The sequence below is a fragment of the Hyperoodon ampullatus genome, assembly GCF_949752795.1.
Source record: "Hyperoodon ampullatus genome assembly, chromosome: 13".
Lineage (NCBI taxonomy): Eukaryota > Metazoa > Chordata > Mammalia > Artiodactyla > Ziphiidae > Hyperoodon > Hyperoodon ampullatus.
Genome location: NC_136926.1, coordinates 52,475,227 through 52,499,410, shown reverse-complemented (window position 1 = coordinate 52,499,410; position 24,184 = coordinate 52,475,227). Strand labels below are relative to the sequence as shown.

Genomic DNA, 24,184 nt, shown 5'->3' with positions numbered 1-24,184 from the left:
TGTCACCATCTTTCAGCACAAGCTACAATATTTTGCAGAGCCATTCATTTTTCAAGTCCTCATAAATGAACTACTTTTCCCATCTATGCAAACAATTCATTAATTTTACTGTAAAAGACTTTCTGAGGTCACTTAATTCAGCAATCTTGAACAAAATTTTCTCTAATACCTCTTAAAAAGATTAATCAATATTCCACTTATCCTTCTGCAAATGTAAATCAATGCTGGACACCTCAGGGAAACCCTTTTATTTACTTGAAACTCATATATCAAGTCATGTCTTATACTCTCTTCTACAAACTAAATAATGCATAATATTCCTAATTTATCTTTGTGGTATGTGTTATCCATTAGCCTGTAAATTTTGATTTGTATTTGTATTCTATTATTTTATTAGTGTAGTTAACACAAGTGAAAAAGTTCTCTGAGCATATATAGATTATTAAGGAGGCATCTACAGATTAAAAACTCACACCAAGTGTTTTTATCTATTTGTTTTCTTGCCAAATAGCATAATATTGCTTGCTCATGTCCAGGTTAAATTTAACTAGGAACCATGCATTTTTTTCTTTCACTCACTGGGCCTAACCAGTAAGCCTCTCTCTAAAATGAATTTCTAATTTATTTTTATCCTAGGCACTTAATAACCTGTACTTGTCACTACTGTCTTCTGTCCTGCTTGAATGAAAGCATTTTCCAAGCTCTTATACCAATTCTGAATTTTATTTATATCTTCTATTAACATTTACTTTCATTTAGAAACAGCAATAAATCTTATAGGCATCTTTTTTATTCTTTCATACATAACACCAATAAAGATACTGACTAAAAAGGACCTCACAGCTAGATTCTCAATGGATCCCCCTAAGATATATGTAAGCCAGTCTTAGAATTTGGATATATTTGGTTTTCCCTCTTATACTGATAAAGTCAAGTCCATGTTTTTATTAAAAAGGCTATACTTTGGTAAGAATGCTTTTCACCTCAAAGGCAACATTTAAAAAAAGATAGTTATCACTTTGCCTTTATATTGCATGTCACTCTGTAATTGCAAACACGCTATTTGTTCTGTATGTTGTACTGAGAGTTACTGAATACTACAGAATTCTGAAAATTAGCTTGTTAATGGTCAACACTGGGTGCTAAGCACTCAGTGACTTCTCTCCTAAAACAATGTTAGTAGATCTGCATAGTAGCTGAAATTCTTAAGCATACTATACTTGAATATGAAACAGGAATACGTAAGATTTCCTAAATCTTCCAACACTTTCCCCATTTGGTTTGACCTTTATCACAACTGAAACAACCTCCATTCTTTATGCCTAATTTTTACTGAAAAAACATGAATGAAAACAACTTTCAAAACTTTAGCCTCCTAATAACCCTCTATTAATACATTTTCATTATTCTCTATTTATTCAAAAGTGTATTAGTTTTAAAAAAGCAATGTACCAGGCAAGGTAGGCAGAACACAAAAGAATCAGTTTTTGTCTTATTTTATATGACACGAGTTGGAAAGCAAAGTATATAAATATAAAACAATGTGTTCCTTCAAGAATAAGAAAATACATCTAAATGTCCTTTACGCAAAGAGAAAACTTTTTTCTCTTCTAAACTGAACGCTGAGCTTTCACTTCCTATTTCTCTTCTTCATTTTCGACTTTCCTTTTTCTTCCTGAACAATTAAGTCCTAAAACCACGACACAGGGCAGAGTCAGAATCAGAGTGAGATCAAGAGGTGCACAGAAGGTCTGCCCAGTGGGATGTCACTGGCCAAGCTAGCTGAGGGCATCAACAAGTGAGGGTAATCCAGCACAGGCAGCAGAGCCTCAACGAGATGAGAAGAGCATCCATGTGGAGGGGTAGCCCAGCATGGGTGTCAGAGCCTACGTATTTGAGGTGGGTATCCTTGCAAGAGGATGGGAGTGATCCAGCATCGAGATTCAGAGCCCCAGTACGGTGAAGAGGGGTCTATGCAAGGGTTGGGAGTGGCTGCTGGTGTACAGTAGTCTACAAAAAGTAAAGAGAGCATCTACACAGTGTTAACCTGAAGCAGGTTATCATAGCCCAAGGAGGATGAAAAGGACACACACTCAGAGGGCAGCCCCGTGAGTAGTATCAGAGCCCAGGCAGAGTGAGAAGGGTCAATCTCAAGAAGGGGCAAGCTGATGAAATGTCAGAGCCAAGATGAAGGAGGGCATCCACACAAGGGAGAGGACCAGCATGTGGAGGTCAGAGCCAGAGAAAGGGAGGGAGGACATAACTGCAAAGGGGTGGCTTGGTGTAGGGTGTCAAAGCCTAATCAGAGGAAAGAGGAGAGGACATCCAAGGCATGGAGACATCTCAACATGAAGAGTCAGAAGCAGAGTGCAGTGAAGAGGATATTCAGGAAGAGTATGGCCTGGGTTGGTGTGCTGGAATGTAAGCAGAGAGAAAGGGCATCCTTGAGGGAAACTGGTGGACGGTAATGGGGAGCCCAGGCTCCACCAGGATAAGGTGGCTTCTGTACAGGAGAGGGAGTAGAGGCAGAGATGGAGGATTAGTTACATACAGGATGATCAAACAAAAAAAGGAAATATATTAAAGATAATATAAACCAGGTTTTTCTTTTATTTTTTTAGGGATTTAAAAATATGATTACAAGTTTATTGTCATTTGCTTCTTTTTTTATTTTTTTCTTTATAACAAATTTAATCAGTTATACATATACATATGTTCCCATATCCCCTCCCTTTTGCGTCTCCCTCCCAATGTAAACTGGGAGAATTACAATTATAAACATTTTCTTCAAGCACTCATGAACACTCATCAAGATCAACCATATCTTGGGCCATGACACAAACCTCAAAAAATTTTTGAAATTGTTCTCTTAGCATAATAGGACCAAACTAGAAATCGATAACAGAAAGACAAGAGGAAAACCTCCAAATGCTTGGAAATTATACAGTGCAGTTCTAAATAATCCATGGGTCAAAGAGGAAGTCTCAAAGGAAATATTTTTTAAAAATACATAGAAGTGAATGAAATGAAAATACAAAAAATCAAAACATGTGAGATGCACTGAAAGTAGTAATGAAAGGGACTAAATAGTTACATCAAGAAAAGAAGAGTCTCAAGTTCCTATTTTAATAAACTAGAAAAAGAACAAAATAAATATAAAATGAGAAGGAAGAAAATAACAAACATAAGAGCAATACATGGCCTTTATTATGTTGAGGTAGGTTCCCTCTATGCCCACTTTCTGGAGAGCTTTTATCATAAATGGGTGTTGAATTTTGTCAAAAGATTTTTCTGCTTCTATTGAGATGATCATATGGTTTTTATTCTTCAATTTGTTTATATGGTGTATCACATTGATTGATTTGCATATATTGAAGAATCCTTGCATCCCTGGCATAAATCCCACTTGATCATGGTGTATGAATCTTTGAATGTGTTGTTGGATTCTGTTTGCTAGTATTCTGTTGAGGATTTTTGCATCTATATTCATCAGTGATATTGGTCTGTAATTTTCTTTATTTGTAGTATCTTTGTCTGGTTGTGGTATCAGGGTGATGGCGGCCTCATAGAATGAGTTTGGGAGTGTTCCTTCCTCTGCAATTTTTTGGAAGAGTTTGAGAATGATGGGTGTTAGCTGTTCTATAAATGTTTGATAAAATTCACCTGTGAAGCCATCTGGTCCTGGACTTTTGTTTGTTGGAAGGTTTTTAGTCACAGTTTCAATGTCATTACTTGTGATTGGTCTGTTCATATTTTCTATTTCCTGGTTAACTCTTGGAAGGTTATACCTTTCTAAGAATTTGTCCATTTCTTCCAGGTTTTCCATTTTATTTGCAGAGTTGCTTGTAGTACTCTCTTAGGATGCTTTGTATTTTTTCAGTGTCTGTTGTAACTTCTCCTTTTTCATTTCTAATTTTATTCATTTGAGTCCTCTCCCTCTTTTTCTTGATGAGTCTGGCTAATGGTTTATCAACTTTGTTTATCTTCCCAAAGAACCAGCATTTAGTTTCATTGATCTTTGCTACTGTTTTCTTTGTTTTTATTTCATTTATTTCTGGTCTGATCTTTATGATTTCTTTCCTTCTGCTAAATTTGGGTTTTGTCTCTTCTTTTTTCTCTAGTTCCTTTAGGTGTAAGGTTAGATTGTTTATTTGAGATTTTTCTTGTTCCTTGAGGTAGGCTTGTATAGCTATAAACTTCCCTCTTAGAACTGCTTTTGCTGTATCCCATAGGTTTTGGATCATCGTGTTTTCATTGTCATGTGTGTCTAGGTATTTTTTGATTTCATCTTTGATTTCTTCAGTGATCTCTTGGTTATTAAGTAATGTATTGTTTAGCCTCCATGTGTTCGTGTTTTTACAGTTTTTTTCCCTGTAATTCATTTCTAATCTCACAGCATTGTGTTCAGAAAAGGTGCTTGATATGATTTCAATTTTCTTAAATTTACCAAGGCTTGATCTGTGACCCAAGATGTTATCTATCCTGGAGAATGTTCTATGCACACTTGAGAAGAAAGTGTAATCTGCTGTTTTTGGATGGAATGTCCTATAAATATCAATTAAATCTATCTGGTGTACTGTGTCATTTAAAGCTTCTGTTTCCTTATTTATTTTGATTTTGGATGATTGGTGTAAGTGAGGTGTTAAAGTCCCCCACTATTATTGTGTTACTGTCGATTTCCTCTTTTATAGCTGTTAGAAGTTGCCTTATGTATTGAGGTGCTCCTACGTTGGGTGCATATGTATTTATAATTGCTATATCTTCTTCTTGGACTGATCCCTTGATCATTATGTAGTGTCCTTCCTTGTCTCTTGTAACATTCTTTATTTTAAAGTCTATTTTATCTGATATGAGTATTGCTACTCCAGGTTTCTTTTGATTGCCATTTGCGTGGAATATCTTTTTCCATCCCCTCACTTTCAGTCTGTATGTATCCCTAGGTATGAAGTGGGTCTCTTGTAGACAGCATATATATGGGTGTCTTTTATGCAGCCATTCAGCAAGCCTGTGTCTTTTGGTTGTAGCATTTAATCCATTCACTTTTAAGGTAATTATTGATATGTATGTTCCTATGACCATTTTTTTAATTGTTTGGGGTTTGTTTTTGTAGGTCCTTTTCTTCTCGTGTTTCCCACTTAGAGAAGTTCCTTTAGCATTTGTTGTAGAGCAGGTTTGGTGGTGCTGAACTCTCTTAGCTTTTGCTTGTTTGTAAAGCTTTTGATTTCTCCATCAAATCTGAATGAGATCCTTGCCGGGTAGAGTAATCTTGGTTGTAGATTCTTCCCTTTGATCACTTTAAGTATATCATGACACTCCCTTGTGGCTTGTAGACTTGCTGATGAGAAATCAGTTGTTAACCTTATGGGAGTTCCCTTGTATGTTGTCTTTTTTCCCTTGCTGCTTTCAATAATTTTTCTTTGTCTTTAATTTTTGCCAACTTGATTACTATGTGTCTCGGCATCTTTCTACTTGGGTTTATCCTGTATGGGACTCTCTGCACTTCCTGGACTTGGGTGGCTATTTACTTTCCCATGTTAGGGAAGTTTTCATCTATAATCTCTTCAAATATTTTCTCGGGTCCTTTCTCTCTCTCTTCTCCTTCTGAGACCCCTATAATGTGAATGTTGTTGCGTTTAATGTTTTCCCAGAGGTCTCTTAGACTGTCTTCATTTCTTTTCATTCTTTTTTTTTTATTCTGTTCCGTTGCAGTGAATTCCACCATTCTGCCTTCCAGGTCACTTTTCCATTCTTATGCTTCAGTTATTCTGCTATTAATTCCTTCTAATGTAGTTTTCATTTCAGTTATTGTATCATTCATCTCTGTTTGTTTGTTGTTTAATTCTTCCAAGTCTTTGTTAAACATTTCTTGCATCTTCTCGATCTTTGCCTCCAGTTGTTTTCTGAGATCCTGGATCATCTTCACTATCAGTATTCTGAATTGTTTTTCTGGAAGGTTGCCTATCTCCACTTCATTTGGTTGTTTTTCTGGGGTTTTATCTTGTTCCTTCATCTGGTACATAGCCCTCTGCCTTTTCATCTTATATATGTTTCTATGAATGTGGTTTTTGTTCCACAGGCTGCAGGACTGTAATTCTTGCTTCTTCTGTCTGCCCTCTGGTGCTCATTAATTAACTTTTCAGGAGTGAAACCTTAGTACACTGTACATCAACCAAATTAACCACAGTTAAAACCACCAGTAATGACATATCAACATCACATACCCTCAATACAACATATCATAATGCAACACAATCATGAGGAAAACCCATATTGAAAAAAAATACTGGGATTTCCCTGGTGGCGCAGTGGTTGAGATTCTATCTGCCAATACGGGGACATGGGTTCAAGCCCTGGTTCAGGAAGATCCCACATGCCATGGAACAGCTAAGCCTGTGAGCCACAACTACTGAGCCTGTGCTCCAGAGCCCATGAGCCACAACCACTGAGCCCGCGTGCCACAACCACTAAACCCACATGCCACAACTACTGAAGCCTGCATGCCTAGAGCCCATGCTCCACAACAAGAAGCCACCATAATGAGAAACCCACACACTGCAATGAAAACCTAACGCAGCCAAAAATAATTAAATAAATAAAGTAATTAATTAAAAAAAAAAAAAATACTACAAAATACCTGATCAGTATTCTTCAAAAGTGTCAAAGTCATGGAAGGCAAAGCAAGACTAAGGAAATGCCACAAATGGAAGGAGGTTAAGGAAACATGAAAACTGAATACAAAAGGTGATACTGGAATAGAAAAAAATTATTAGTGGAAAAACTGGCAAAATATGAATATACTCTGTAGTTAATTAGTACTATTGTACCAATGTTAATTTTTGATAATTAAACTCTGGTTAATCAAGATGTTATGCTTGGAGAAAGCTAGATGAAAGGTATTCAAACCCTCCATACTATTAATTTTTTTAATTAATTAATTATTATTTATTTTTGGCTGCGCTGGGTCTTCGTTGCTGCACATGGGCCTTCTCTTGTTGCGGCGAGCAGGGACTACTCTTAGTTGCGGCGCACAGGCTTCTCACTGTGGTGGCTTCTCCTGTTGTGGAGCATGGGTTCTAGGCACCCGGGCTTCAGTAATTGTGGCACACAGGCTCAGTAGTTGTGGCTCACGGGCTCTAGAGTGCAGGCTCAGTATCTGTGGTGCACGGGCTTAGTTGCTCCACGGCATGTGGGATCTTCCCAGACCAGGACTCGAACCCATGTCCTCTGCAGTGGCAGGCGGATTCTTAACCACTACATCACCAGGGAAGTCCCCCATACTATTAATTTTTAGGAGCTTTATTGAGGTAAGACCTTTATTGAGATATAATTTACATACAATAAGTTTCATTCAGAGTGTACAATTCACTGACTTTTCGTATATTTACAGAGTTCTGCAACCATCGCCATAATCTAATTTTAAAACATTTTTATCCTCTCAAAAGGAAACCTTATACTCATTAACCATTACTCCAAATTCCTCATTCCTCCAATAATGTACTATTTTTTGAAACTTTTCTGTAAGCCTAAAAAATAATACAAAAAAGTAATGATTATATTACATTGAGTTAAATTGTATATGGAGAAGAAATTATGATATACTATATAATGGCACATAGGAGGGAAAATGAAGCTCATGTGATCTAGAGTTCTTAATTTGCTTAGGAGAGCTAAAACTACCAGTTAATATTAGACTGCTATTAGTCAAGGATGCATGTTACAAATATCCAGGGTGAGCAGAGGTTCACTTAACTGGAAACTGCAAACTATAATTGGGTACAACTAATAACCATAGGATCAGATATATGAGGCAAAAATTGACAAAACTAAGAAGTAAAATGCACAACTCTTCAATCACAGTGCGACCTCATTTTACCTTAATAACCATATTAAAGGTCCTCTTTTCAATTCTAGTTATACTCTAAGGTACTGGGGGTTAGCATTTCAACATACGAAATTGGGGGGTGGGTCACAATGCAGTCCATAACAAGCATACAATGTATAAAGGTGTAATTGGTGACAAAAATAAAATAAAAACTGGGGAATGCAGCTGTATAGTTTTTATGTACCACTAAAGATAAGTTGGTATGAATTCAAATTAGAGTGTTATAAAATTTAGGAAGTTAACTGTAATCCCCAGGGTAGCTGCTAAGAAAATAACGAAAAATTTTACCAAAAAAGAATCAGGGAGCTAGTGAAAATTTCTCTCTCTCTCTCTCTCTCTCACACACACACACGCACACACACACACACACACACACAAATCAAACAGAAAAGATAGTACTGTTAAAGTAACTGAGGAACAAGAAATGTCTTTTTTCATCTTTATATTTTACATAAACTCTTGCTGTCTTATATATAGGCATACCTTGTTTTATTGCACTTCACTTTTTTGCATTTTGCAGATATTGCATTTTTAAAAATTTGAAGGTTTGTGCAACCCTGTGTTGAGCAACTCCACAGGCACTACTTTTCCAACAACATCTGCTCACTTTGTGTCTCTATGTCACATTTTGGTATTTCCTGCAATATTTCAAACTTTTCCACTATTATTAAATGTTTTATGGTGATGTGTGATCAGTGATCTTTGATGTTACCATTGTAATTGTTTTGGAGTGCCATGAACCACACTCATATAAAACAGTGAACTTAATCAATGTTGTGTGTGTATTCTGACTGTTCCATCAACTGGCCATTCTCCTGTCTCTCCCTCTCTTTGGTGCTCCCTATTCCCTGAGACACTACAATATTGAAATTAAGCCAATTTATAACTGTACAATGACCTCTAACGGTTCACGTGAAAGGAAGAGTCACACAACTCTCACTTCAAATCAAAAGCTAGATGTAATTAAGCTTAGTGAAGAACGCACGGTGAAAGCCAAGATAGGCCAAAAGGTAGGGCTCTTGCACCAAACAGTTAGCCAAGTTGTGAATGGAAAGAAAAGGTTCTTGAAAGAATTAAAAGTGCTACTACAGTGAACACACCAGTAAAGCCATTTCCATAACATAAAAGTGCAAGGTTAAGCAGCAAGTACTGATGCAGAAGCTGTAGTAAGTTATCCAGACCTAGCTAAGATAATTAATGAAGGTTGCTACACTAAACAACAGATTTTCAGTGGAAGTGAAACAGCCTTCTACTGGGAAAAGATGCCATTTAGGATTTTCATAGCTAGAGAGGAGAAGTCAATGCCTGGCTTCAAAGCTTCAAAGGACAGGCTGACTCTCTTGTTATAGGCTAATGCAGCTGGTGAGTTGAAGTTGAAGCCAATGCTCATTTACCATCCTGAAAATCCTAGGGCCCTTAAGAATTATGCTAAATCTACTCTGCCTGCACTCTATAAGTGGAAAAAAAAAAGGCTGAATGACAGTGCATCTGTTTACAACATGGTTTACTGAATATTTTAAGCCCACTGTTGAGACCTACTACTGCTCAGAAAAAGATTCCTTTTAAAATATTACTGCTCAATGACAATGAGACTGGTCATGTAGGAGCTCTGATGGAGATGTATAAAGATTAATGTTGTTTTCATGCCTGCTAACACAACATCCATTCTGCAGCAAGGAGTCATTTCAATTTCCAAGTCTTATTATTTAAAAAATACATTTTGTAAGCTGCCATAGACAGTGATTCATCTGAGGATCTGGGCAAAGTAAACTGAAAAGCTTCTGGAAAGGATTCACTATTCTAGATGCCATTAAGAACATTTGTGATATATGGAAAGAGGTTAAAATATCAACATTAACAGGAGTTTGGAAGAAGTTGATGTCAACCCTCATGAATGACTTTGAGGGGTTCAAGACTTCAGTAAAGGAAGTAACTGCAGATGTGGTAGAAACAGCAAGAGAAGTAGAATTAGAAAAGTAGCCAAAGATGTGACTTAATTGCTACAATTTCATGATAACTTTAACTCATGGAAAAAGAGTTGCTTCTTACAAATGAGGCAAGAAAGTGGTTTCTTGAGATGGAATATATTCCTAGTAAAGATACTATGAAGATTGTTGAAATAACAACAAAGAACTTAGAATATTACATAAACTTAGTTGATAAAGAAGAAGAGGGTTTAAGAAGATTGACTCCAACTTTGAAAGAAGCTTACTGGGGGTTAAATGCTGTCAAACAGCATTGCAGGCTACAGAGAAATTGCTAGTAAAAGGAAAAGTCAATTGATGCAGCAAACTTCATTGTTGTCTTAAGAACTGTCAGATACACCTTCAAGAACCACCACCCTGCAGTCAGCAGGCATCAACAGTGTGGTATGGTCCTCCACCAGCAAAAAGATCACAACTTGCTGAAAGCTCAGATGATGGTTAGTTTTTTTTAACAATAAAGTATTTTTAAATTAAGATATATACATTGTTTTTTTTATATACATAATGCTATTGCACACTTAACATACTACAGTATAGTGTAAATATAACTTTTACATGTACTGGGAAACCAAAAGGTTTGTGTAACTCACTTTACTGTGATACTCGCTTTACTGTGATGGTCTAGAACCTGCAATATGTCTGAGGTATACCTGCATATAATATATATATATACACACACACACACACACACACACACACACACATATGCACATATACGTGTATATATATGTGTATAAATGTATACACACACACACCCATATGTGTAAAGCAAAATGGTACTTCCTTACAGAAATTACTTTAAATGTAAATGGATTACATACACCAAATGAAAAACAGAGGTTGGCAAAATGGATTAAAAAAAACCCCCACAGTCCAACTATACATTGCCTGCAAGAGACTCACTTTAAATTAAAAGACAGAAAGGTTGAAAGCTAAAATATGGTAAAAAGATATTTCATGCAAATACCATGCAAATAGTAACCAAAACAGAACTGGGTTGGCTTTTTACTAACATCACCCAAAATAAACCTTAAAACAAAAAATGTTACAAGACAAAGAGACAGATGACATAGATTTATAAATGGGTCAATTCTCTAAGGATATGTAAAAATTATAAAAGTAAACATGCTACACATCAGAGACCCAAAATAGATAAAGAAAACATGAACAAGAGAAAAGTAGATAGTTCTACAATAATAGTTGGAGACCTCAATAATCTACTTTCAATGAATAGAACATCTAGATGAAATATCACCAATACGAAAAGAGGGGACTTGAACAACACTATAGACCAACTAGGTCTAAAAGACATATATAGAACACTCTACCAAGCAACAGATGAATCAACATTTTTTTCAACTGCACATGGAGCATTCTCCAGAATAAATTATATGTTAGGTCACAAACAAATCTCAATCTCACAAACAAATCACAAACAAATCTCAATCTCACAAACAAATCACAAACAAATCTCAAACAAATCTCACAAACAAATCTCAATACAGTTAAACAGGATTGAATGAATACAAAGTATCTTCTCCAAATGCAAATCAAAACTACAATGAGATATCATCTCATACCGGTCAGAATGGCCATCATCAAAAAATCTACAAACAATAAATGCTGGAGAGGGTGTGGAGAAAAGGGAACCCTCTTGCACTGTTGGTGGGAATGTAAATTGATACAGCCACTATGGAGAACAGTATGGAGGTTCCTTAAAAAACTGAAAATAGAACTACCATACGACCCAGCAATCCCACTATTTGGCATATATCCTGAGAAAACTGTAATTCAAAAAGAGTCATGTACCAGAATGTTCATTGCAGCTCTATTTACAATAGCCAGGACATGGAAGCAACCTAAGTGTCCATCAACAGATGAATGGATAAAGAAGATGTGGCACATATATACAATGGAATATTACTCAGCCATAAAAAGAAACAAAACTGAGTTATTTGTAGTGAGGTGGATGGACCTAGAGACTGTCATACAGAGTGAAGTTAAGTCAGAAAGAGAAAAACAAATACTGTATGCTAACACATATATATGGAATCTAAAAAAAGAAAAAAGAAAAAAAAAGGTCAGAAGAACCTAGGGGCAAGACGGGAATAAAGATGCAGACCTACTAGAGAATGGACTTGAGGATATGGGGAGGGGGAAGGGTAAGCTGGGAGAAAGTGAGAGAGTGGCATGGACATATATACACTACCAAACGTAAAATATATAGCTAGTGGGAAACAGCCGCATAGCACAGGGAGATCAGCTTGGTGCTTTGTGACCACCTAGAGGGGTGGGATAGGGAGGGTGGGAGGGAGGGAGATGCAAGAGGGAAGAGATATGGGGACATATGTATATGTATAACTGATTCACTCTGTTATAAAGCAGAAACTAACACACCATTGTAAAGCAATTATACTCTAATAACGATGTTAAAAAAAAAAGTATCTTCTCCAGTACAATAAAATAAAGCTAAAAATCAAGGGAAAGAAGAGTGGAAATTCATAAATATACGGAAATTAAAAACACACTCAACAAATGGGTAAAAGAAAAAAATCATAAGGAAAATTAGAAAGTACTTTCAGATGAAATGAAAAAATAAAACATACCAAAACCTATAGGGTGCAGCAAAAGCAGTGCACAGAGGGATATTTATAGCTGTAAATGCCTATATTAAAAAAGGAGAGAGATTTAAGGACTTCCCTGGTGGTCCAGGGGTTAAGACTCAGCACTCCCAATGCAGGGAACACGGGTTCGATCCCTGGTGGGGGAGCTAAGATCCTGCATGCCGTGAGGCATGGTCAAATAAAATAAAATTAGAAAAAGAAAGAAAGAAAAATACAGAAGAGAGATTTAAAGTCAGTAACTTAACTTTACACCTTAAGGACTAGAAACTCGAACCCAAAAGTAGCAAAAGGAAGAAAATAATAAAGATTAGAGGAAAGATGAATGAAATAGAAAAACAATATAGAGAATATACAAAACCAAAAGCTGGTTCTTTGAAAAACAATATAGAGAATATACAAAACCAAAAGCTGGTTCTTTAACAAAATTTAAAATTCTTTAGCTAGACTGATAAATGAGAGATCATGTAAATAAAATCAGAAATGAAAGTGGGCACATTACTAACTATACAGAAATAAAAAGGATTGTAAGAAAATAGTACAAACAATTGTATGTCAACAAACTGGATAACCAAGATATAATGACCATATTCCTAGAAATACAAAAATTACCCAAACTGACTCAAGAACAAATGGAAAATCTGAACAGATCTATAGCAAGTAAAGAGATTGAAACAGTTACAAAAAGCCACCCAATAAAGACAAGCCAAGGACCAGATGACTTCACGGATGAATTCCACCAAATATTTAAAGAAAAATTAACACCAGTACTTCTCAAACTCTTCCAAAGAACGTAAGGAGAGGAAACACTTCCTAACTCATACTATAAGGCCAGCATTACCTGATATCTAAGCCAGACAAAGACACTATGAGAAAATAAAACTACAGACTTATGAATATAGATTCAAAAATCCTAAAAAATGCCAGCAAACTAAATCCAAAAACATATTAAAGGGATTATACAACATGACCAATTGCTATTTATCCCAGTAATACAAGAATTGTTCAACATAAGAAAATCAATTGAAACACCATATTTAATACAAAAAAGGAAACAAACAAACAAAAAAGTTATGATCATATCAGTTGATACACAGAAAGCTTTTGACAAAAACTTAAACATTCAAACTAGGAATAGAAGGGAACTTCCTTAACATGATAAAGGGCATTTATGAAAAACACACAGGTAACATTCTATCTCACTGATGAAAAACTGAAACCTTTCCCACATGACAAGGATGCCTGCTTCCACCACTCCATTCAATGTTTCATTCAGGCTTGAAACTTCAAGCCAGAGTACTTAAACAGGAAAAAGAAACAAGAGGCATCCAAACTGGAAAGGAGGAAGTAAAACTATCTCTATTTTCAGATGACACAATCCTATATATAGACAATCCATAGAGAATGTACAAAAAAAAATTTGAACTAATTAATAAACAAATTTAACAAAGTTTCAGAGTACAAGACCAACATAAAAAAATCTTTCGGGGACTTCCCTGGTGGTGAAGTGGTTAAGAATCCGCCTGCCAATGCAGGGGACATGGGTTCAAGCCCTGGTCCAGGAAGATCCCACATGCCACGGAGCAACTAAGCCCATGTGCCACAATGACTGAGCTTGTGCTCTAGAGCCTGAGAGCCACAACTACTGAGCCCATGTGATGCAACTACTGAAGCCCACGTGCCTAGAGCCCGTGTGCCGCAACAAGAGAAGCTACCGCAATGAGAAGCTGTGCACCGCAACAAAGAGTAGCCCCCACTGGATGCAACCAGAGAAAACCCGTGCGCAGCAACAAAGACCCAATGCAGCCAAAAATAAGTAAATAAATAAATAAATTTATTTAAAAAAAATCTTTCGTATTTCTATACACCAACAATGAACAATCTGACAAGAATATTAATAAAACAGTTCTAAGAGTATCAAAAAGAAGAAAACACTTGGAAATAACCAAGGAAGTGAAAGACTTGTACACTGAAATCTATAAAACTGAAAGAAATTAAAGAAGACCTAAATACTGAAAGATATTTCATGTTTGTGGATTGGAAGACTTAATACTGTTAACATGGCAATACTCCTCAAAGAAATCTATAGATTCAACGTGATCCTATCAAAATCTCAACTGCCTTTTTGCAGAAATGTAAAAGCTGATCCTAAAATTCATACAGAATTGCAAGGGACCAAGAATAGCTGAAACAATCTTGAAAAGGAAGAAGCAAGCAGGATTTGTATTTTATGTTCTCTACAAAGTTAACACTAATCAAAACAGTGTTGGGGACTTCCCTGGTGGCAAAGTGGTGAAGACTCCGGGCTCCCAATGCAGGGGGCCCAGGTTTGATCCCTGGTCAGGGAACTAGATCCCACATGCATGCCGCAACTAAGGAGCTGGGAGCTGCAACTAAGGAGCCCACCAGCCACAACCAAATAAACAAACAAACAAATAAATAAATAAATATATTTTTTAAAAAACCAAAAAATAGTGTTGCATGGGCATTAGAATAGACATGAGGATCAATGGAAAAGAACTGAGAGTCCGGAAATAAAGCCATACACCTCTGGTCAATCATTTTTTGACAATGGTGCTGAGACCACTAAATGGGAAAACAATGGTCTCTTCAACAAATGGGACAAATGGATTTCCACATGCAAAAGAATAAAATTGAACCACTACCACTTACCATACACAAAAATTAAACCAAAATGAACCAAAGACCTGCATAAAGAGCTAAAACCACAAAACTCACAGAAGAAAACATAGGGTTAAATCTTCATGATCTTTGATATGGCAGTATTTTCTTAGATATGTCACCAAAAGCACAATCAACAGGAGAAAAATTAGAAAATTGAGACTTCATCAATAGTAAAATATTTTATGCTTCAAAGGACACAATCAAGAAAGTGAAAAAACAACTTACATAATGAGAGATTATTTGTAAATCATGTATCTTTTAGTGGTCTAAAATCTACAATATGTAAAGCTATTACAACAACAACAAGAACAAGACAAACAACCCAATTAAAAAATGGGCAAAGGACTTGAATAGACATTTCTCCAAAGAAGACTTACAAATGTTGACATCATTAGCCACTAGGAAAATACAATCAAAACCACAAATAAGATACCACTTCATACTTACTAGGATGGCTATTATCAAAAAAATGAAATACAACAGGTGTTGGTGAGGATATAGAAACATTGGAATCCTTGTACACTGTTGGGGGAATATAAAGTGGTTCAGCTGCTGTGGAAATGATTGGTAGCTCCCCAAAAAGTTCAACATAGAACCTAAGACCTAGTAATTCCACTCCTGGGTATACAGCCAAAATAACTGAAACAGGTGTTCAAACAAAAACCTGCACATGAATATTCATAGCAGCACTACTCGAAATAGTCAAAAGGTAGAAACCCAAATGTCTATAAACGAATGAATGGAGAAACAAAATGTGATGTATCCACACAATGGGGTATTTTTCAGCCGACCTTGAAAACATTATGCTAAGTGAAAGAAATCAGACACAAGAGGCCACATATTGTATGATTCCAGTTAAATGAAATATCGAGAGTCAGCAAATCAATACAGACAGAAAACTGATTAGCTATTGTCAGGGGTTACGTGGAAAGGGAGAATGGGGAGCAACTGCTTAATGGGTACAGTTTCCTTTGGGGTGAAAATGTTCTGGAACTTAAAAGTGATGGTTATGCAAAACTGTTAATGTACTGAATATCACGAGGGGTCAATTGTATGTTATATGTATTTTACCACATTATGGTAAAAAACACAATGATTTGACACATATATAAGGTACTAGAATAGTAAAATTTGCAGACAGAGAAAATAGAATGGTGACTGCCAGGGGCTGGCAAAGGGAGGAATGGGGAGCTTTAATGGGCACAGAGTTTTAGTTTTGCAAGATGAAAAGGGTTCTGGAGACTGGTTGAACAACAACGTGAATACATTTAATACTACTGAACTGTAGACTTAAAAATTGGTTAAGATGGTAAAATTTATGTTATGTGTATTTTACCATAATTAAAACATAAAGTTAAAAAAAATACATAATGACATTTCATGAAAACTACAAGCATTTCTCATGTTACAAAAACCTCTAATAAAATATTAGCAAATCAAACTCAGTAACAGATTAAAAACAAAACCAAAACCCACCATGACCAAATGAGGCTTAGGCCAGGAAGGCAAGGTAAATTAAGCATTCAAAAACCAATCAACATATTTTACCAGAGTATAACAGAGAAAAAAAACATATTATCAGCACAGTAAATGAAGAAAAATCATTTGACAAAATTCTACTCCTATTTATGACTAAAAAAAAAAACAACCTCACCAAACTAGGGACAAAAATATATATCCTCAACCTGATAAAGAACATCTACAAAAAACCCATAGCTTACATTGTGCTTAATAAAGATTTAAGATAACAAAAAGAAGGCAAAGATGTCCACTCTCGTCACTTTCATTCCACATTGTCCTGCAGGTTCTAGCCAATGCCAAAGGGCAAGAAAAAGAAACAAAGAATCTATAGATTGTAAAGAAAAAATAAAACTGTTTTTATCTGTAGATGACATAATCCTGTATGTGGAAAATCCAAAGTACTCTGGCAAAAAAAACTACTATAACAAGTGAATTTTAAGAAGTTGATGGATACCAAGTCAATATTAAAAAATCAATTCTGTTTTTTTTCAAATTAGAAATGAAATAAAATTTAAAATTAAGTGTACAGTATAATATAAAATTAAAATTACACCATTTATAATAGTATCAAAAAACATAAAATACTTAAGGATAAATACAACAAAATATGAGCATATTTTACACCCTGTACCCCTGAAAACTACAAATTATGCAGAAAAAATGAAAGAAAATCTAAAAAAAATAATGGACAGATATGATATATTCATAGATTGGAAGACTCAGTGCATGTTAATTTTCCCCACTTTGATCTGTAAATTCAATATACCCCAAACAAAATTCCAGGAGGCAATGTTCTTTTAGGAATTAATAAGCTGACTAAAATTTAGTGGAATGCAAAGGACCTCAAAAGAGCCAAAACAATTTTCAAAAAGAACAAAAAATCAATAGGATTTACCTGATTTCAAGACTTACTATAAAATTGGCATCAGGTCAATGGAATGAAATAAAGTGCCCAGAAATAGGCCATGCCTGTATGGTCAACTGATTTTTGACAAGGAGGCGGAGGTTAATTCTACAGAAAAGATATAGTCTTTTCTAACATAGGAAAAAATCTTTGCTACTGTGGGATGGGCAAGATTTCTTAGATGGAACACTAAAAACATGAACCATAAAAGAAAAAACTGATGAAGTGAAGTTCATCAAAAGAAAAAAAAATTTGCTTTTCAAAAGAAAATATTAAGAGCATTAAAAGCAAGCTGCAGGTTGGGAGGAAAAAACAAATACTTGAAAATTTACATCCAGAATATATAAAGAACTCTAATACTTCAATGTCAAGAAGGAAGGGGGTGAGTGAAAAAAAAACAACAGGCAAAAGATTTGAACAGACACTTAACAAAAGACTGGCCAATCATCACATTAATCATTGGGGAAACACAAATTCATTCCACAAGGAGATATCACTATACTCATGAGAATGGTCAAAATGCAAAGAAATGATAATACCAAGAGTTACTGAATATGCAGAATGATGGAACTCTCATAAGTTCCTAGCGGGAGTGTGAAATAGCACAACTACATTGGGAAACAGTTCGGCAGTTTTTTAATAAAGTTAAATATACACTTAACATATAACTGAGTAATTCCACTCCTAAGTATTTACAGAAGAAAAATAAAACATCATAGCCACACAAAGACTTGTACATGAATGTTAGAGTAGCACCATTCATAAAAGGCAAATACTGGAACAACCCAAATGTCCATTAATAGATGAATAGATGAACAAATTAAGGTACAGGCATACAATGGAATACTACTCTGATAAAAAATGCATTACTCCTATACAAAACAAATTTTAAAAAGTCTCAAAAACACTATGCTCTGAAATAGATACAAAAGGACAAATATTATATGATTCCACTTATATGAGGTATCTAGAATAGCCAAATTCATGAAGCACATAGAACAGTGGTTACCAGGGAATAGGCAGTGGGGAGAGTGAGGAGTTATTTAATGGGGACAGAGTTTCAGCGATGAAAAAGTTCTGGGAATGGATGGCAGAAATGGTCACATAGCAACACGAATGTACTTAATATCACTGACCTTACACTTAAAAACAGTTAAGATGGTAAATTTTATGTTATGTATATTTTACCACACACCGAAAATCATTTTGCTGAGGGAAAAAAGCCAGACAGGAAAAAGTACATACTGTTGGGCCATTTATACTGGTGTGTCAGAACATATAAAACTAAGCAGTAATAATAGAGATCACATTAATGGCTGCCTGGGATGGAGGATAGAGGAGGGGACTGACTGTAAAAGTTCTCAATGTAACTTTCTGGAGTAATCCTACATTTGTCAAAACTCAGTGAAATATATAATTAAAACGGGTACATATTATCATATATAAATTGCACTTCCATATATTATATTTTAAAATAAATGAATAAGTTTGAGGAGGGAATGAAATGCAACAGAGTAGAAAACAGTATTATAGATATTATAGACTCTTTTCTAGGAATGAGGTTGTGTTGTAGTACAAAGAAGGTAGTAGCTAGAGGGAAATATCTGGTCAAAGGAGTATATACTTTATTTTTCAAGGTGAAAGAGAAATGACTGTATTTAATGCCAACAGGAAACCAGTTATTTGAAATCAGGTTGAAACTTCAGAGGTAAAAGAACATGAAGGCTAGAAATGTTTTGTTGCCAGTGTTTGAGGTACATGGAATTCTATCTCTACTTTCCCACTAGCACAAAACTGTCTTGAAGAAAAACAACGGTTTGGCAAGTATGAGTAGAAAAACATAGACTGAAATATCCAGCAGAGGAACCTTAGCAAATTCAAGGAAACAAGAATACATTATCCCCATATACCTGTATGTTAATAGTTAATATAATAATAACAGGGGTTTTTAGCAGTCAAAGTTGTACTAATATTAACCTTGTACTAACACAATGACCTTCTACCAAGAATTGAGCACTTTGCTAGAAAGCAGAAGTTTACTGAAACCAAAACAATATACTCTGAGATGTCAAGTACTCTCTAAGCCTGGTAGCTGAAAATGTTATCAGTCAGGACAATAATGGCAATTCAGGGCCAGTATATATGAAGTCAAACTAATTGTAATTGCTTTAAGGACATCCACATCCATCTTCATGGTAAAAAGCCTTGTGAGATGATCATAAATTAGATGTTTCACAATTAAATATTTTCCCAATACAAAAAACACTACGTGAGATCATGAAAACTCTACTTCAGGGAACAGAACAGTCAAAGAATTCTAGTGAAAGAGGTTACTGCTTATCTCAGGTGGCATATCACATTCAGACTAAGGCATGTACTTTGAAATCTCATACCTTATAACCTAAGCCCCCAAAACATCACTGCTTTTTGTCATCTTTTATACCTGTGATTCTATGATTTAATAAGGTAATTTTTAACTTCAGTCTTTCTAGAAAAGCCTCTACAAACATTCTTTTAAGGTCTCAAAATGAAACACTTCATGTAGTTATCTTTAATTAAAAGTAGAGAAAGAAGAAAAAGACCTACTATTTCCAAACATGCAATTCAATGATAAAAATAAATACAATTTTATCAGTTTTTAGGTATGGCCTTCCCCTGAACTTAACTTTTATAATTTATATTAATACAGTCCTCTATAAGCATCTTCATTTATTATTTAAGACCCCAAAACTTGATATGTATATTAACAAAAAATTATACAAAGTTAATATGCTTCATACACATCATTAGTAAACTGGAATAGTATATCCAAACAGCTAAGAACACTCATTCTCAAAATTTAAAATCCCGTATCTGAAAGTATCAGAAGTCAGCAAAATGACAACTAGTATTCTTGTGAAAGATGACAATAAAATGTTCTTTTCTGTTTCAGATACTAAAGCAAAACCAAAGTGCTATGCCTCTGATTACAATATCAACCTACATCAATAGCAGAGCTAAGTTTCAAAATGCTCCCTCTTGATAAATGACTGCTGCAGATATTTCCATGAAACAATTTGAGAAATTAAATAAGCCAGAAAACATAACTGGAGAGTGTTTCTTTTCCATTTTACGTTTTTTTCTACTTTTCTTTTTGGCACCACAGGATACCTTTTTTTCTAAAAGTCACTGCTCCCATAAGATCAATGACACAATGACATCAGAACATATTTGTAATTTTCTATTTACAAAAAAACCACTCTCTCATATAGTAATGCATTTCATATAAGGTTTTGTCTCACCTGGCCAGTTCTTTAATTAAGTTTGCAATGCGTCTTTTGTCTTCAAGACATAAATCCTTCAATGATGCACTCTTTATTCCTTCCCTGCAGAAATTCTTAAAAAAAAAAAAAAAAAGTTTTCTGATCAATTTTCACAAAAAACAATTTTTAAGACTTTTTGAGAAATTTCTTAAAATAAGCACAGGAGATGAAATTTCTTGGATCTCTTTTATCTGGTAGAACACTATTTACCCATTTCATTTAAACATACTGTGAACTCAACACAGGCTAAGGAACTATCTGTCCACCAGGGGACATCTGAAATTTACACAGAAAAGCACACAGAAAGAACTCTTAGGCAGAAATGTGCCTGCTTAAGTGTTAGGGAGTATTAAGGAAACAACTTTCCCTTGGTGAATGTCACAGAAACAAACACCTAATGGAAGATACTGAGAATCTTTCCTACACCATAGCCCCATGGCTGCTTAAAGGTGTACTAAGGCTGGCAGCAGAAGCACCAGTTCTAAGCTCTCAATATATCCAAAGGTTCATTCCAAACGGTATTAGACCAAAGAGTAATAGTAATAATAGATAACATTATACCTAGTATTATTAGGACTATTCTAAGTATTTTATACTTATCCATTTAATCTTCACAACATTATTGGGTAGGTATTATTCCTATCCTACAAGGAGGTTACATATCTTGCCTAGGAATATAGCAGTTAGGTAGCAAAATCAAGACTCAAGCATTGATTCCGGAGTCTATATTCTTACCCACTGTACTATGCTATCTCTTGTGCTATAAAAAGTTCTCCTAGTTCCTGAACATCAAAGGGGGGCTTTAAAGCCATGAAACCTAGGGATTCACAAGGGAACTGGAGGTAACATGTAAAAGGAGCATGTTAAAAAAAAAAAAAGAATCCTTGGCATTTGCCTAACCACGAAGTAGGTTAGTCCAATTACTTCAGGTGGCCAAGAATAATCCAAGACCCCTAAAATGAACCCTGGAATTATTGCTACCCAAATATGGAAAAGACAGGGGAGAAAAAGGAAATGAGAAAGAGGATATAGTAAAAATAAATAAATAAATAAATAAATGGATTTGGCTTTAGATACTAGATATGGTCAATTTAAGATGCCAGGAGGATATTCATGTGGAAATGTTTAGTCAGGAAGTTAGAAATGTGGGTCTGGCTCTCAAGTCAGAGTTTTAAAGATTTAAAACTCAGCCATATGTTATTATTGATAATGTTTAGATTTTTATTATTTTCTTTATGCTTTTCTATGTTGTAAAATTTTCCTTAAAGTTAAGAAAAAAATATTAGTTTTTAAAAATCATCTCCTAACCCAAGAAATAAATTAAAATTGGTTTTTGAAAAGACAAGAGAAGAATCAGAAGCATACGACATTGTGGGAGAAAAAAGTTTCAAGAAGAATGTGGGGTTAATGGTGTTAATGATCAAAAAAGTTAAACAGAATATAAAAAGAAGTCACTGGATTTGGCAATGTGAAAAATTGCTGAAAACCCTTTAAAAGAAATTTCAGTAAACAAACAAGAGAAACCCTTGCACACAGGCAAGAACTTCGGCAGCACTGTGTTTAGGCAAAAACCTGAAAACACAAATGTTTGTCAACCAGAGTTAAACGGTGGTATTTATACAATGGAATTCTGTAGCTACTGGTTGTTATGCTGTTGACATTCATCTTCAAACCCATCCCCCATGCTCTGTTTTGTGATGCTGAGGCTGAGACTCTGGAAACTTCATTTCTTCTTTGTCACAACGTTCTGTTAAACTCTGCCAACAGGAAGAACCAGAGGCTCTTTAGAGGAAGAAAGGACACATTCCTTTCTCTTTGCTTCCTGTTTCTATCAGTGCCACCCCTGTCAGAGATCTTTACCCTGGCAAGAACAGCTGATTCCAGTTGGTAATTCTTCTGGCCCTTGTAGAACCAGCCTTTATCATGTCTGCTTGGGGATAGCAATACCAGTCAGGCAGGTTTCCATCAGAGGTCAAAGTTCCAGCTCTAAGTGGCTCCCCCTCCAAGCTTCTAGGTTTTAGTAATTCCAACTTGTTCTGTTTTCCCAGCCCTAAAGATGGTGGTTGTTTCTTGCAGTTACTACCTACACGATAACCTAGTGTGCCCTTTTTGCTTTACAGTTCTCCAGCACCAATTTAACAAGTCTTTATATTAAATACTCTCAGTTAAAATAACTGACTAAACCCTGACTGAAATATCAGTGAAAGGAAATGAAATATAACTATATGCAACATAAATAAATCTCAGGAACATAATGTTGAACAAAAAAGCAAATCACACAATATGAGATCATTTATATAAAGTTTGAAATATATATAAAACTAAACATTGTTTAAAAAATAAATACATGTTTAGACCATATAGGACAGGGGTTGGTAAACTATGACTGCAAGCCAAATCTGGCCCAAAGCTTGTTTTTGTAAAAAAGGTTTATTAAAACACAGCCATGGGGGACTTCCCTGGTGGAAGTGGTTAAGAATCTGCCTGCCAATTCAGGGGACATGGGTTCAAGCCCTGGCCCGGGAAGATCCCACATGCCGTGGAGCAACTAAGCCCATGCACCACAACTACTGAGCCTGCGCTCTAGAGCCCGCAAGCCACAACTACTGAGCCCACGTGCCACAATTACTGAAGCCTGCGCGCCTAGAGCCCATGCTCCACAACAAGAAGCCACCACAATGAGAAGCCTGCGCACCACAACAAAGAGTAGGCCCCACTTGCCGCAACTAGAGAAAGCCTGCGTGCAGCAACAAAGACCCAACAGAGCCAAAAATAAATACATTAATTAATTAAAAACAAAACAAAACACAGCCATGCACGTTCTTTTATACATTGACATACATATGGCTTTTTCCACACTATAGTGGCAGACTTAGATAATTAAGACAGAAACCATGTGTCTCACAGAGGCTAAATATTTTCCATCTGGCCCTTTACAGAAAACGTTTGTCGGGCTTCCCTGGTGGCGCAGTGGTTGAGTCCGCCTGCCGATGCAGGGGATGCGGGTTCGTTCCCCAGTCCGGGAGGATCCCACATGCCGCAGAGAGGCTAAGCCCGTGAGCCATGGCCACTGAGCCTGCGCATCCGGAGCCTGTGCTCCACAATGGGAGAGGCTACAACAGTGAGAGGCCCGCGTACCGCAAAAAAAAAAAAAAAAAAATTTGTCAACCCCTGATACAGAAAAACAAAAGAATGACAAATACAAAATTCAGGATAGAGATTACCAAAAAAGACGCTGTGCTATAATAAGGGAAGGATACATCTCTACAGACAGACACTACCTC

General features: G+C 35.7%; 1 protein-coding gene across 3 annotated transcripts in view; it reads right to left on the bottom strand.

Annotated features, from left to right (window-relative positions):
* Positions 1–24,184, bottom strand: part of KIAA1328 — a gene marked incomplete at its 5' end in the record, with an annotated part of 378,127 nt that overhangs the window by 342,980 nt on the left and 10,963 nt on the right. For all 3 annotated transcript variants that reach the window (XM_079718280.1, XM_079718281.1, XM_079718282.1), the window contains one exon: positions 20,880–20,974. In XM_079718280.1, coding sequence (XP_079574406.1) covers positions 20,880–20,974 — 95 coding nt within the window. The remainder of the gene's footprint in view (positions 1–20,879; positions 20,975–24,184) is intronic.